The sequence below is a fragment of the Urocitellus parryii genome, chromosome 9 (assembly GCF_045843805.1).
Source record: "Urocitellus parryii isolate mUroPar1 chromosome 9, mUroPar1.hap1, whole genome shotgun sequence".
Taxonomy (NCBI): Eukaryota; Metazoa; Chordata; class Mammalia; order Rodentia; family Sciuridae; genus Urocitellus; species Urocitellus parryii.
The window spans coordinates 136,060,165-136,076,262 of record NC_135539.1 but is presented as its reverse complement, the minus strand read 5'-3'; the positions used below and the strand labels follow the sequence as shown (position 1 = coordinate 136,076,262).

Sequence of the window (16,098 nt, the reverse complement as noted above, 5' to 3'; positions counted from 1 at the left end):
ATCACTCACTGTCTTGACTGCTGAGCCCTCAGGAGGCACAGGCCCTGTGTGTGTTGGGGGGGGTGGTTTCTGGAAACACCGAGATGAGTGAGTTGTCATATCTCCCCCAGAAGTCACAAGTCTGGCAAAATATTAAATATATGCACAAACCCTCAAGATGACGAGCAGCATCCCTCTGTAGCAGAAGGAAAAGAGGCACAGAGAACAGTCCTCCCTGAGTTGGGGATAAGGCCAGGGGCCTGCTCCCACTGCAGACCAGGTGCACCCACCTGGGGAGGTAAAGGTTCAGCCTCAGAGGCCAAATTGGGCAGGTCAGACCCCGGTCCTCCAGTTCCTGTGTAAGCTTGGGGAGGTCCTTAAATCCCTGTGCCTCCATGTCCCCACCTGCTAATTGAGGCTAAAATGCTTCAAGTTGTTCTCAGGATTAAGACGTCTGCACATCACCTCACATGGGCTCCCCCAGCTCCATGGTTCGCCGTGCAGCGTTGGGAAAGCTATTTGAACCCTGTGTCTATGGCGTCTTCAAAACACTTCACGCAGTCTTTAAAAGAACTGAACAAGTAAACTTGTGAACTCTGGAAACAATACCTGGTGCAAAATCTTAGGGACTATTACTGATGGTTTTATGACCACAAACACACTCTCAACATTATAATAATAAAAAAATGTTTCATAATAAATCATGTTCTCACACTCAAAGAAAAAGACCGTCAGCCTGGAAATCAAAACTTTAATTAAGGAGATTCAGGAAAATGGACTAACCTCTCAAGGCCAATTTTTTTTTTCATTGATAAATTTGCATGGTCCAGAATCCTCCAGATAGTCTCCCTCCCGGTTAGGCAGAGTTAGGGGCACATGACACACCAACAGCACCTGGGACAGCAGACTTGGTGGCTCTGTCACTTACTAGTCTCCCAGTTCATCTGTGAGCTCTTTCTCAAAGAGCTAGGACTTTGTTCTCACCTATCAAGCCCCTGGGAGGTCCTTAAAAAAAAAAAAAAAAAAGTTGGATGACAGAATCCCCAGAATTTACCTGGGAAGTAAGGGGCACTAAGAGAGTCAATTAACTTAAAGTCACCAGGAGGAGTTGAGTGTCTGGCACTGAAGTTCTTCCCATTCTTCCCAAGTAGTCCGCTTCTGCAGAGTGAGAAATTGGGAGTGATTGTTTTCTGTGTGTTTCAAATAATTCTTTGTTTTAAGGGCTTCACATCAATTACCTTTAAATTGCAAGCTATTCCGGTACATTCAAAAATTAATTTGATTTAGCAAATCTCCACGTATCTGCAACTTGTCAGTAACAGATCTGCCGCACAGAGCTGGATTCTGACTCGAGGTTTTAATTGATGTTCATCGTGAGGATGACTAACGCCATCTGTGGGCGGGGTTTGTTGTTCTTATTTGCAAAATGCAGTTTAAAAATTAAGAGGCCATGACTGTGAGGCTCCAGGTTGTTTTTAAGTCATGGGTATTTATCTAAAATATCCAAAGGAGTAAGAATAAAATCTTGAGGCCCCAAACTCCAATAATTTCTATTCCTATACAACGAGGTTTTCTCGTGATCCCAAACGATGATTGTAGAACACAAAAGCAAGAGAGGAGCCACGATTATCTCTTGCATTGCAAAATGGCTCTGAAAACTCAAGACACCAGTTTTAAAAGCCAAGGCTGCTGGTTTCCAAGAACTCCGTTTGGGAAAATATAAAAAAAGGAAACTAGCCAAAAGTTGGATTTATTGACATAGGACTCCATGGGTGTGACTATCATTTGCATGTAGTTTAAGTGTGTCCCCAAGGGTCTGGGTGTTGGAATCTGGGTCCCCTGTGTGGCAAGGAGGAAGTTGATGAAACCTTTAGAAGGTGGAGATTCCTAGGGGACGGTTCAGTCATTGGGAGCACTGCTCTGGGAACAGATTTAGGTGGTTCTCATGGACAAAGAGCAAGATGGGCCCCTCCTCTCTGATTTCCTGTATTGCCATGTGATCTCTTCTTATTACGTCACCATAGTTAATGCAACCACCAGATGGGGCCTTCACCAAAAGCCAAATAGGGGTATCTGATATTACATTTTTTGGTCTCCAAAAGTGTGAAATAAGGAAACCTCTTTAGACTTTATCCAGCCTCAGCTATTTTGTTATAGCAATGGAAGATAAACTAATACAGATGTCTTCATAGTAATAGCCATTTGGAAGATGTCTCACAGAGAGGATGTCCTCTGGATGCTCCTCTCTTGGGAGTAAAAAGTGATTGTGAGGAAAGGGAAATAAAAGAGGTCAGGGGTGGAGATGAGGTGAAAAGAGATACAATCTGAAGAGTGCCTTATGGTATGGTACTACATAAGTGAATAAAACCAAAATCACTCCCCATCTTGGCCTCCCCCCTTCGGGGGAGCTCCATGGCTATATTTGTGATTTTTTTGCCACCTCCAAATGCTATAAAGGACAGGTTTAATGCAGGAAGGAATTCTATGATGGCCATTTGGCAAGTCTAAATCAGATTGTCCAGGAAAAAACTGTACTGCCTGACATACCATTCAATTATTTGATGAATAAGTGAACAAATGAACATATGTCCAGGTACAATATGGCTAAAGGCCCGGATTCGAAAGTCAGGCTGCACGGACTACAATTCCAGCTCCGTCCCTACCAACCAAGCAACCTTGGACCAGATAGGTACCCTCTCTCTTCACCCTGATTCCTCAGATGTAATATGCTGAAATAACGAGACTGTTTACCTCTCAAATTGTACGCCGTGGGTAAATATTACCACTCTTATGGAAATTCAGAATATCTGATCACCACAGCTTCCAAAGGACTCCAAGAATGAATCCAGCTCAGTCCCCAACTCTCCTGACGAGAACCCCACTTGGCAGGACTTCACTTTAGGAGCTGAGGCATGAGTCAGGGGCCTTCCAAAGTGTGACGGAGTTCCAGGCACAGGTGGTGGGAAGCCGCTGAGAGTCTTAAAGAGCCACATGAGCCATTTGGGTACAGAGTATCAGGCACAGCTCCTTAATGTCTCAAGATGTGGCACCCAACAGCTAAACTTCCAGGAGAGCCGCGGAACCCCCTCCCAAGATACTTTTAAAGTTTGAATAGTTAAATTTGAGTGGTCTCTTCCTAAGATGGGCAGGAGCCAGGAAAGCATCTCACATTAAAATAACAAGCAGTTCTCACAGGTCAAATTGTGACCTTGTTCCAGAGAAGCACTATTACCTAGAGACGGAAATACCCGAGTAGAGGAAAGGGTGGAAAGCAGATTCCACAAAGTGAGAGCATTTTAACACGCTATTAATCTTCGTTGAAAATAACTGTACGTCTCACTAGGAAGCCATGTTTGAGGGGCCTGTGTGAGTGATGGCCAGGTGTGTCATGAGAGCGGGCAGGATTCAAGGCCACATTTAGGGACAACCTCAGCTGAGTGCTGTCACTCACAGACCACACCACCCGAGATGCGATTTCCAGCCTAAAGCGAAAAGCAGAAAAGGGAAAAAGTCACTTCCACTCCTTGTGAGAATGGGTGGCAGGGAGTCAGAAAGCCTCATGAGACTGGAGAGACCCAAAGTACATGTTTATTCTTCTTTTCAAGCAGAAGAGCATTGTGCATATTACCTCTTGGGAAGAAAATATTCTGACTTTAGTGAAGAGGTGGATGTAGTGTCTTGCTCTTCTTCTTGGTCACTCACAGGAAGGACCAAAAGGAAAGCCCCTGGCGGGTGGGGGGACAGGATGGCTAGCAGCGGCTTCCACGCTAGGCAACCTGAAGCCGAGTCAGGCCCAAAAGGGGCGCATGTGCCGGGGACTGAAGAATCAAGGCTCATTCAGAGTTTTATAGCCACTCACAGGGATTAGACAGAGGGCTGGAATGGTGGTGTGTGATAAAGACACTTAAATGGAATTTAACGGTTTGTTCTCTTTCAAATTATTGAACATTAAATTTAAATGTTTTCATATAAATATTACGTTATATGTATATAGCAGAATGGCAAATTCGCACACTAGTGCTCGGTTTTGCAAGGAAAACGTGGCTTCTCTATTTCCCATCACTGGTCTATTCTTCCTCCCAGTTCAAATTCCACTGAGAAGCACAGGAAAAAGCAAACTTGCCAACTAGTAATACCTTATCTTCCCCCTTGAAACAGTGTTTTAGGTGGTCCTTTTGTTTAGAGAGAGGGAATTCTATTCTCTATTCATTCCCTCCTGCAATGGCTTTTGATGATGGGAAGGAGGACCTGGATGCCATAGTGGTGTGCTCTGTTCCTGGCTGGGGCTGGTCTGGCCCAGACCTCACCTGTTGCCTCTGGGCCACTGCTTATCCATCGGGCCTTCTGGGACACTGTGCGGTTACTCCCTTCTGGAGTCCACACCACACCCGGCTGCAGGGAGCTGGGGCTCTGCCTCAGATCGTGGACCTGGCCATCCCCCAAGACCAAGTGGCTGTGGCTCTCAGAACACATGGGTCAGGTCCCAAAGCCAACACCAACTTCTCCCCAAGCCCTGCAGCCTCTCCCAGGATGTGGAAGAGCAGAGATGGGGCCTCTAACCCCAGCACATTCCCATTCCCTCTCTCTGCCTCAGCTTCCACCATACAAAGGCAGGGAGGGGAAGCACTTTTCTCTGACAGCTGCACATGCTTCATTTCACCATGACTGGGTTTTACCAGCTGAAGCTGTAAAATGACCATGACCTTTAGCAATGTAGGCACCAGTACCCAGCCAAAGATGATAAACAGCCAAGAACTTAATCAGACCCTTACCAGACCTAACGTCCCTGACCAATGACCAATGGAATTTGTTTTAACCAAGCATCTACAAATTAATGGCCACATTCTGACTTTGCCAGAGTGAAAACTCCTGAGGACAGATGAGCATAAACACCAGGAACCTGCTGCCTCTCCAGCAGAAACAGCCTACCTTTCCCTTCGTGGAAAACATGTTCACTGCCAGGTATTCTTTGCCTGGGAAGTGAGCGTGCTCAGAGCCTGCTGTGCTAAGCACTACAGCAGCCCCTTGCATGAGTCCTCCTGAGGAGGAGGAAGTGAGCTCCCAGGCATCTGACAGCTTTGCCCTGTTGGTCTTCACTCCCCTCCTTTGACGTGAGTGCTCTTTCTAGTGGGTAGGACTTGATTTGGTTAATCCTTGCAATGTCCTATTGCAGGTACTATTACTATTATCATCCTCTTTTACAGGTAAGACAAGTAAAGCATGGGACAGTGAGGTAGCCTTGCCCAAGGTTACAAGTGAACTGCATGTGACAGGATTCAAGTCTAGGCAGTTTGGCTCCTGTGAAACTCCATGCTACTGCCACAGAACTGCCACTAGGTGTCAGGATACCAAACAGAAGCAGCTGCAGCCTTTTAAGGAAGAACAGGCACAGGCATTTACTGAGAGCCTTCTAGATGCAAAACACTTGGGCATGCATTTTCTAATTTAAGAGGTGACAAACTTTTTAAGGAGCAGAACATGCAACATTTAGTTAGTGAAGTAACTTGGTTTGTGTCAAAGGAGCTTTTTTCCATATTTTTTGAATTGAAAAAAAAAATGATAATACTCGAGTAGACTTGGAAGTTTAAGAGGACCAGTCCCTGGGTTCTTTGTTAACAAAAGGCTCTTTCCAGCTATTCACACCTGGCCACACAATAAAACCATTATTAGAAAGACTCAGGGAAGAGCCCATCAATGTATTTTCTCCCTCTGCAAAAATCAGCTAGAGACAAGCATTTTCTATAAAATTATCTGGGTTTAATTGCTATCAACATCAGAACTGTAGTACATTAAAGTACAAAACCTGTATGTACAATTACACACACACACAAAAAAAACTGTTCTTTGTGAGGAGAAATTGTCAGCAAGTCTGACAAACAGCAAGAATCATTCCTATTTTGGGTCTGAAAGGAGAAATGGAAATTTCCAAGATATCCCCCCCCCCACTCTCTGGCCCCAATGAACCTCCAAACATCAATTTGCAAAAGGCTGAGGTAGGAAGGGAGAATTAACAGTATCAGACACTCATTCCTCCCCTCTCATGGAGAGGATGAATTTTTAGGAAACGTTTTCCATCATTTATTATACTGATGTTCCATCCATCTGCATCATTAGGTTCAGTAGTTACCATGACAATATGATGCCTACAGCAATCTAACTTGATAGCCAGATGCCAGAATGTGAAAAAATAGGACCAGCTAAGAAAGTGAGAGGAAATATAATTAATCTGAACCACAGAGAAAATATGCAGAAAACTAGGACCAGGAGGAAAATTGCTGAAATGTCATTGAAGAGGGAATCCTTGAAGGGCAGCAGTGATCGAGTTGCAGTATAAAAACTTTGCAAACTGGAACACTGCACCCTCTATAACTAAGACTGGGGAGGGGGTCAATGTGCTCTTGGAATGTTGCTCGGAGCCCCTGCTGCAGCACCCAGCGGGGTCACCAACGATGTGGGCCACAGGATTCTTGGGGTCCTAACTTTTCCTGAGGTTCTCAAGCCTCCTTCTCAAGGGCAGCTGCCATGACACTCTGCTCACTTCCCGGCTCCTCTTATACCCAGATTTTCCATCTGAGTTTCCACCATGCTGAAGCTAGACTTAAGCCTGGAGTGAGCAGTCCCTTGGGGATCCTGTTCCTTGCCACCAAATGCCAGTGGAGGCAACAGGCTGGCATGGCTATCTTGAGGGCCTGGACGTGGCAGAGCGGATAGGGACTGAGGGAGGCAGAGCAATGGAAAAGCTGTGCTCCTGAGAGAAGAGCTGGAGACGAAGCTCCTTCTCAGCAAGGCTGGGTTGGGTAGCGGCGCTGAGCTAGGCGGCTCGGCCGACTCAGGCTGGGAGCCCTGGGGAGCTGAAAAAGAAGAACACACATTAGGCCAGAGCACAGCTCCCAGCACGACTCTGCTCAGGTCTGACACACAGGCACACCCCCCGTGTCTATCTAGAATGTTCTGGCTGCAGGTGGCTTCCCAAGGTTGTATTCTCATGAACTACCCTCACCTCCCAAATACAGTGAATAGAAATTTGATTGTATAAAGAGGGAGGCCAAATGCCACATTAGCATGAGTTAAGTCGGTCCCAAGTCCCTAAGGAGCAGGGAGCTTGGCTTCCGCCACCCCAGGATGGAGGGATGGTATGCTGCTACCAGCACCAACTGTGGCTCTCACAAATTAAGCCCATTAAAGGTCAAGAGCAGTATTTCTAATGCCCTCATTTGTTGAGCATCTTCTAGGTGCAAAGCACTGCACACTCACTTCTGTGAGGTAGCTACTAATAATCCCCTACCTCAGACGCAGTAGCTGAGACGTAGGTCCCCACAGTAAGTGGTACAGCGGATGAGAAGCCCAGGCCTCCTGCATGCAAAACCTGTGCTCCTGACCCTCCCGCTGAGGGCGTTCTTACCTGGGGAACCTGAGATGGGTTGTAGAGCGGAACAGCCCCTTGCAAGGCAGGTGGAGGAAGAACGCCAGGTCTGGAATGGAGCTCAGAAGAGACACCCTGGGAAGGAACACAATGGAAACCCAGTGAGTGGCCCAAGTCGAGAACACCAAAGCCTTCCCTCAGCAGCGACTTGGCATGAGACAACTGGAGAGGAAGGTTTCTCCTAAAACTCAAGAAACTGACAGCAAACAAACATGGCTCAAGTGGGCACAACCCACCCCCAGATCCGGCCAGCAAGGCAGAGGCTCAAGTGCTGCTGTACCTGCAGGGAGCAGGCAGACAGAGCCAGAGTCAAAAGCACACCACATCCTGCAGAAAGTGCTCTAATCAGGCTTCAAGAAACAAAACTGCTTTCCTAGCAACAGGCAGGAAATCCCTAGTGATGGGGAGGACTCACGAAGAACTGGTCACAGCCCTAGCCAAGGGCACCCGCGGATTCCAGCCCCCACCCTGGCAGGGAGAGAGGCGTCCTCCAGAACCCACCTAAGGAAACTGCATGAGCTGAATTGTGTCCCTCCAAAGAGTCATGACAAAGCCCTGTCCCTGATATCTCAGAATGTGACTGTGCTGGGGAAGGCATCTTTAAAGGGGCCGTGTGGCCGCCTAGCCCAGCATGACTGGGATCCTTAGAAAGAAGGGATTTTGAACACAGGCACACACAGGAGAGATCACGAGAAGACACGCGGAGAAGGCGGTCATCACCAAGCCAAGCAGCAAGGCTGCCCAAGAGCCAACACCTTGATCTTGTACTTCTAGTCTTCAGAACTGTGAGAAATCGATTCTGCTGTTTAAGCCCTCCTGTCCGTGGGGCTTTGTCATATCAACCCAAGAAACTAATGCAGACTCTCTCTCACACGCCCCACGGGCCAGCCCCACCCAGGCGGCACACCTCCAGGCCACGCTGAAAGCCCAGGCTCACCCCCACACACAGCCCTGCGGAGGCCTCGGCTCCAGGGGGCTGCTCACCTCAAGCTCCGAGAACCCTCCAGTCCAAGTGCCCTCGGCTGTTGCCCCCCTGGACGAGGATCTTCCAAGGTCTCCCCCACCTAGAAGGCAAAGAGTCAAAGCCGTTCCCTCTGCTCAGGACTGGGGAGTCCCCACGCCCTGAAGGCACCTCCACCCCCAAGAGCACCATGACCCCACAGGCAGCCCAGAGGTCCAGGTACCTGTGCCCCTGGAGGAGGCGCCAGCACCAGGCAGAGGTGGAGACTCAAGAAGAGGCATGGGTGAGAGTCCCTGGTGGGGAGAGGACGCTCTGGGGGGCTCCTGCTTGGTGGAGAAAGGCAGCACTGAGGACACTGGTGGTTAACAAATCCAGGCAATGCGTCCCACACCAGCAACAGGGGTCGCCACCTGCACCAGCCACTGGGGTGCTCTCCCCAAAGGGCCTGCAACTCCACTCAGAGTAATTCAGATCAGCTGCCTCCTGTTGGTCTTTTGAAGTTAAAATCCTTTGTCCTGATCATGAAGACTTTTTGAAATCTGCCCTTGCCCTGCCGGAACCAATTTCTTTCCTACAATCACCTCCCAATGCAAAGACTCTGTTTCATCCGGGCTAGGGTGGAGTCGGATGCAGCCCATAGCTCCACAGAGCTGGAGAGACGTCCCCTGGAAGGCCCACAGGGAGGGGACTCCCTTCCCCTCCCACGGAGGTTACCTCCGAGTCAGTGCTGTCTGAGGCGTCCTCCTCTCCAGAGGGCGACACGTTGCTCGCGGGCTTCGACCTAAACCAGCTGAACCAGCCAAATCCTGAGCTCTGGAAGGCAAAGAGGGATCTTTATGGCCTGTAGATTCCTTCCCCCACCCACCCCCCCCCCACCCCGTGACTGTGAGATTAACTGCCCCCAGTGAGAGACAAAGGCTGGAAGGAAGGGAACACCGCCAAGTCCCGATTCCTATTCTGCCCACGATTTGGGAAGGAAGCAGAAGAGGAAGGAAGGATGGGAAGAGAAGGTCGAGTCCCTCCACCTTCGCGTTCTCCTTCAAGTCCCCCCGCTTCTCTCTCTCTGCAGCACTGGGGGAAGGTTCCTGATCTGCTTCCTCAGAGGACTCTTCCTGGTCTTCCTGGCCCACGTTGGTGGAACTCTCTGAGAAACTGTGCGCTTTGGGGGCCGGTGGGGCCTGGATTTTGATAAAGACCCAGACTTCGCATAAGCACTTGGCAGGTCACACAGCACATTTCCACACACGCTCTCTCGTCCCACCTACTCAGTAAATCCAAGGGACGGTGTCTCAGGGGGTCGTATCTTACTGAGGAGGAAGCAAGTCTTAGCCATGAAAACACAAATGACTTGCTGAAGGTCTGGGGCCAGGCGGGTGTCAAATCCAGCCTTCGTGTCCCCCCACCCGGGGAGTCTGGGCTGCTCTGCTTCTGCTCTAGAACCACGCCAAGGCCTGCTGCAGGAGCCAGGGAAGCTACTACTGAAGACGAAGAGGGCCTGGAAACACCCACAGAGACCCCCCAGCCCAAGAAACGTGGCAACCAGAGAACCTGAGGCACTTAGAGCTCACTTCCTGACACAACATCTGCAGTTTGTACCAAAGCTGCCCAATGCCCAGCGAAGGGGCACATTCAACCAGCAGCTGGATGGGATGATCAATTAGACATGGCCTGGCCGCCTCCATCACCCCCCAGACCCCCCAAGGAGAAAAGACATCACGGGCACTGTCACAGCTGCCATAGGTCTTTCTTTGATATAAATCAGGGTACAAATTAAAATAAGGAAATAGAAATCAAAGTCTCCTACAGGGGCGCAGGTTCTGAGAGCTTTGGGGAGGATGAGGCAGGAAAGGGACAGAGGTCTCCAGGGCAGAACTAAGCCAGCTGAGCTGCTCCCTCCTCCAGAGCACAGGTGGGTGTGGCTGAGCATAAGCAAGAACTCAGCCTCCCTCCAACTGCCAGGACTGGGTGGAAAGAAACAGAAGAGACCAGGTGTGACACGGAAGAGAACGTTCCCCTGGCCAGGGAGGAGCTGGAGTGTGGCCAAGCCCCCGGGGCCACTGAGTAGGCATTGTCCTCGCTCATGCTTCGTTCTTTCACCTGAGGTTTGGAAATGTCCTTTGGATCATCGAGTTGCCAAGAGGTGTCTTGGGATGCTGCGCTCTCTCCTGTAGCACCAAACAGAAACAAGGAGAGTGAGCCGCATTAGTGCTACCCACCCCCATCCTGAAGAAGGGAGATGATTTTCCCAGCAGAGCATCAAGGAGGTCGCAGGAAATGCAAAGCCCACTTGCGTGGCCAGCCACCCCAGGACACGCTGATCAACCTAACTCTACCCCACTGAACTCCAAGGCCGTTCCTTAGGGATTTGGGAAATCAGAGCAACGGGGAGCTAGAGACAGGGATCCCCCAGCCTCCGCTCCTCGGAAATCTCCATCTTGGCCAGGGTCTTATTTTAGAAGGTTCAAGAATCTCATCCTCCCCCGTGGCTCCCAGCACTGTGCGGGCATGACCCAGCATCGATCCCCCACACTCAGCCCCTGCTGTCCAAGGTCTCCTGGACCTGAAGAAACAGAACTGGGACAGGGGCACAGGTTCCTGCCACAGTCCCTGACAATGAGCTCTTGGGTGTAGGAGGACTCAGGGAGAGGCTCGGGCCTGGCCTGCCCTGTGGTGCCACGTGAAGGAGGCATGGGTGGCATCTTCCTTATTCTCTACCCTGCAGTGGCTCCGTGGAGACTCTGTGGTCCAGGAGAGGGCAGGAGGGACTATGTGTCCTGCTCTACCTGTCCCAGGGGAGAGGCGGCCTAGGACACGTGCACGCCCACGCCCCTGCCTTCCCCAGCTCCAACCCCACCTCCTCCCAGGCCCTGCGCCCCCCTCACCGGCTTCCTCCCACCACAACTGGCCTTACCAGAGGGAGGGTGTGTCGGCAGTGCTTCCTCCCAGACCCTTCCTCCAGGAGCCCCTGTCACTGCCACACTGTCTCCGCCACTGTCGCTGCTGGGCCCTGGGAGACGGGGCTCAGGAACAGAGTAGAGAGGCACCGGCGCCTCCATGTGCCCTGAACCTCCTCCCACTGGGTAGGGGCCCTGCTGCAGGGGGAAGGGCTGCTGTGGGCTGGGCTCAGGGAGGCTCGTCTGCTCAGGTGTTGGCCACAGAGCTGAGTGGTACCCAGGGACTTCTGAGTGGCCTTGATGTCCCAAAAGATCCTGGCAGGAAGTGTCTAAGGATGAAAGGCAAAGAAACGGTGAGACCCGAGAGCTGCATCTGCAGACTGATCACATCAGAAACTTCCCTGCCCTGTCCTCTGAGAATGCAGTCCCAAGGACTAGCCCTTGGCGTGGCTTCAGTGATGACTAGCAAAGCACAGAATGACTGTTCCACCTCTCGGTGCTGCTTAAAGGACTATCCTCCCCACTTCCTGGAAGGATCTCCGAGTCCTTAACCCAGGGATCAGGAGGAAAAAATTACCATCCCATCTAATGCCACACCTTTTAATTTCTGGATAAACTCTCTCCACTAAGGAGTTCCTAATGGACTTGGGTTTTGGAAACCCAGGAAACTTCTAGTTAAAAACCCAAATTTGGGGACAGAAGTTGTAGCTCAGTGGTAGAGAGTTTGCCTCGCACGTATGAGGCCCTGAGTTTGATCCTCAGCACCACTTAAAAATAAATATAGGGTCCATCTACGAAGTATAAAAAATATTTTAAAAAAAATTGGACCTTAGAAACCCCAACCTTACTTTTAAAGAATCAGAGCACATTTGCCCTGGAAAGGACCCTGCTGATAAGATACACCCCTAAGGTGTGGATGTGGGAAGTGACTGGGCCAAGGTCAGGGTCTGGGGTAGGCTGCTAGCCCACTGCTCCACTCGGCATCAGCAGACAGGGCTGCCAGGAAGCAGCCACCCTGAGACACCAGCCTGGCTCTCCCCAGCCTGCACCTCTGCAGCCCTGAGGCTCATGGCAAATCCCAGAAGCAGAAAGCAAGGCCCTCCTCTCTCCCTCTTCCTCTCTCCCCACCCTCTGCTCTTCCCTGAAGGAAATGCCAAAGACTGGACATGGCCAGGAGGGAAGCCACGAGAGCCTGACCCCACCAGGGTGGTAACTGGGGAAAAGGATATGGAGGTAACTGAGGGCATAACGCCTGCTGACCAGCCCTTCAGAGGCATCCTGAAGGAGGAACAGGGGTGACGTCCTTTGAAACACACTTATTTCATGGTGAGATGGCAACCGAGAGCTCCAAAATCTCCAGAGCGTCCAAGGTCCCAGCAATCACCTTCGACACAGGTAACTATGATTTCTGGCCCCAAGAAACTTACCCAGGTAGGAGAAGGCACTAATATAGGTGAAGCAACATGCATAAGAGGCACTTAAAAGCCTGACTGTGGGCTGGGCACAGTGGCAGGTGCCCGTGATCCCAAAGGCTTAGGAGGCTGAGGTGGTCACAAGTTCAAAGCCAGCCCCAGCAACTGAGTGAGGCCCTAGTGAAGCCTTGTCCCAAAATAAAAAGGCATGGGGATGTGGCTCAGGGGTGAAGCAGCCCTGGGTTCAATCCCTGGTACCAGAATAAAGAAGCCTGACTATGAGACAGAAACGCTCTCAGCGCAGGGATTTAGAAGTGCCCGGGTATGAGACCCACAGAAGACTATGGGGGAGCAGCTGGAGCCATGGGGACGCAAGGGTGGCACTTCCTAAGCTACCTCATCTACTACAGTCCCATCCAGTGTCCGTGCACCATTTTGGATACCTGTGATTCTTCCTCTGGCTCCCGAAATATCTGAGCGAGCAGAAGGAGGATCTCCAATGTCTCCTGCTGCCTTTTGCTATTCAAAATAAAGTAAAATCCTTTTAAGCGGCCTAAGAACAACAAGGACAGGGGACAAGATCGTTGAAAAATTAAGTCAACAAGAAAATTCCAGTGGAAGTGATAAGGGGACTACTGCGTGCTCAGGGCCCAGGACACTCGCTCCCAGGTCTCCCTACGCGGCTAGAGCAGCAGAGATGGCCGCAAACCAACACATCCATTCTCCCCAGAGTGAGGGGCAGATCGAAAGAACCAAATTGTAGGCCTCAGAGTCCGCAGCAGAAAGAGGAGGGAGAAAAGGCTGCATGCTTTTAAAAATCCACTTTGTCCTTTCTTCAGAGCAGAGTGGAAGAAAGAAAATGGGGGAGGCCCTGCTCCAATTATGGTTCTGATTACGGCCAGCAGCTTTTGCAATTGTCAGAACAAAGAGAAAAGGCCCGGAAGTCTTTTAAGCAATTGCCCTACATTACATGAAAGTGACACAGGTCCACTGTGATCCATTGTTCCTAGCAGAGATGGGGAAGCTTTGATGGTCACGGAACATTCTTTGGGACCTCAGAGAAGGGTGGCAAGAGTGGTTTGGAAGTGCGCCCCCTTGTGTCACATGCAGACATAGTTCAGACCAGGAAGAGAAGCAGCCACAGGTCCCTGGGAGTCCCACCCTTCCCAGAACACAGCCTGGGCAGCAGGGACGGTGGGAGGCTCCGCAGGCCCTTGGTGAGCTTACTCTATTTCTAGGGGAGTGAAGAGGGAAACGCAGCTCCTTCCTCCTCACCTCCAGCTCCCTGTGCCTCCTCCGCAGTTGAAGTAGCCAATCTGGCTCCTGGTCCCTGTCCCCACGGCGTCTTTCTAAAGCCAGAGGATCCGACAGCTTCAGTTTCTCTGCCAGCTGTGCCGGGTTTCCAGAAGGCCAGAAGGGCCAAGAAGAGAGGGAAAAATAGAAGACAGGGAAGAGGGTGGGAAAGGGGCGGAAAGAAGGAAGAGCCGTAAGTAACTTGCAAGTTCGGTTTGAAAGAACAAGAAACAGGAAATCCGGCAGATGCCCTCCCAAAATGGCAGCACACTTAAAACAAGTGGCCCATGTTGGTGTTGGGTACTACACAAGATATGATGAAAACCGGCTTCTGGACGTTTCTCTGTAAGAGGGCCTCTAAACTTCAGGGCCCACAGGAGTCACCCAGGACCTTGTTACAAAGGCTAATTCTGATTCCAGCCGCCTGGGTGGGCCTGGGCCTGCACTTTAACAGCTCCCAGGTGGCTGAGGTCACTGAGAGGCTTCATTCCATGATCGTGTCCCCAAACCCCAATCATCCATCCTGGGTCCCGAAGCCCCTTGCAATCATAAACCTGTTGCCAGAAACTTCAGGGAACAGGAAGTCAGCACCACTAGGTTTACCTGTTACAGAATCCAAAACGTGGGCCTCCTCTAAGCCAAAGCAAAACCTTAAGGACAAGCTGCCTTTTTGCTCTACAGCTAATGGATTTTTTCTTCAATTAATTGGAACAACTATTTGCCTGATTGTTGTTTACTTCCCCGGGAACTCAGGGTTGATATGTTTTTTGTTTTCTTTTTAAATGTATCCCATATGTGATAAAATATTCCATGCGTTTAAAAGCATTTTAATAAGGATCATTTCCTGTTTTAATCAACTAAAATATATTTTCTAATGCTGGCTTTTGTGATTAGAACAACTCACAATGGCACACGGTTTTACTGTACCAGAAAAGCAGATGCAAGAATGAATTTCTCAAAGAACACATGCCTGGTTTCCAGTCCCCAGATCTCACCACCCCCCCACCCAGCACATCCTTTTCTGTGCTTATCACATCGGGGCATGCTTATGTGGTCAAAGACAGCTGTGGGTTCCAACTTTGCAGCATGTTCAAAGAAGATGAAATGTGAAGTCTAAGCTGCTCTACAATAGCTTTCTCTGAACACTGAAGATAAAACTCCTGCAGAGGACCCTTTGAGACACTCACCTTGATGAGCTCCACTAATAGCACAGGGTGACTACTCTCTCCCTGGCTCAGGACAGCTGCGCCGATGGCTTCGCAGTAATGCAGGGCCTGGGAGGCCAGGCCATAATCTGCCAGACGGGAAGCATAAAGGAGCTTATATACCTGTGAAGAGAAGGGGCTGGGGGTGAGTCCATCCAGGCAGGGACAGAGAGAAACACAGATAAGACTTCTTGGAAGTCAGCTGATTGCTGGTTCTGCTAGCTCTGGCATCCAGATATCAAGGGCCCTGTGCCATCCGGGGCATTTTATCTGTGCACGGGCACAGCTCCAAATCCAGCCAGTAGCTCCTACATTATAGAGCAAGGGATGGGGTCATCTCGGCTCACCCTCCCAGGCCCTGGTCGCTGGGGAAAGACACGGGAGGACGGACTTCTTCCCCAGCAGCCCACATCCCAGAGAGCCTGACACCAAGCTCAGGACACACAGGAAGAGGCAAAAACAGACCTCAGCACAAAGAGCTTAGAGCCCACGGGGAGTGCAGACAAGACAGGTGAGCTCTCACACAAGCACGAGGGCCAAGCAGGACCAAGCCCAAAGACTGGGTGCTAGAAGACCCAATCACAGCCAAGCTTGACGCAGGTGTGGAGCTCGGGCCTAGTTACCTACCTCTGTGTGCTTCCATTTCCTTACTGCAGCATGGGGTTTGTCATGCCACCTACCCCTTTGGTCGTTGTGAAAATTCAGTGAGATCACCCATATACAGACTTGCAGCACACGGTATGTGAGAGAAGAGCATCGATAACATGTAACCCCTCTGCGCCTCAGTTTCCTCTTTTGTAAACGGAGTGGGAGGGAGTTAACCCTGCCTTCCCCATAGGGTTAGAGATCACACACAAGAAGCACCATAGCAGGATGCCAGGCAGCTGGGACACCCAGGGCAACCAGCTGCTCTCATCACTATCAGCCCAGA

At 50.5% G+C, this 16,098-nt stretch overlaps 1 protein-coding gene across 1 annotated transcript in view; it reads right to left on the bottom strand.

Moving 5' to 3' along the window:
• Positions 1-5,836: 5,836 nt before the first annotated feature.
• Sec16b (SEC16 homolog B, endoplasmic reticulum export factor) overlaps positions 5,837-16,098 on the bottom strand; it is a 36,954-nt gene continuing 26,692 nt past the window's right edge. The window contains exons 16-26 of the mRNA XM_026388485.2: positions 15,150-15,290; positions 13,945-14,058; positions 13,113-13,188; positions 11,275-11,586; positions 10,461-10,528; positions 9,389-9,541; positions 9,078-9,176; positions 8,587-8,686; positions 8,387-8,466; positions 7,382-7,477; positions 5,837-6,830 (exon numbers count right to left, since the gene is read on the bottom strand). Coding sequence (XP_026244270.2) covers positions 6,759-6,830; positions 7,382-7,477; positions 8,387-8,466; positions 8,587-8,686; positions 9,078-9,176; positions 9,389-9,541; positions 10,461-10,528; positions 11,275-11,586; positions 13,113-13,188; positions 13,945-14,058; positions 15,150-15,290 — 1,311 coding nt within the window. The 3' untranslated portion in view covers positions 5,837-6,758. The remainder of the gene's footprint in view (positions 6,831-7,381; positions 7,478-8,386; positions 8,467-8,586; positions 8,687-9,077; positions 9,177-9,388; positions 9,542-10,460; positions 10,529-11,274; positions 11,587-13,112; positions 13,189-13,944; positions 14,059-15,149; positions 15,291-16,098) is intronic.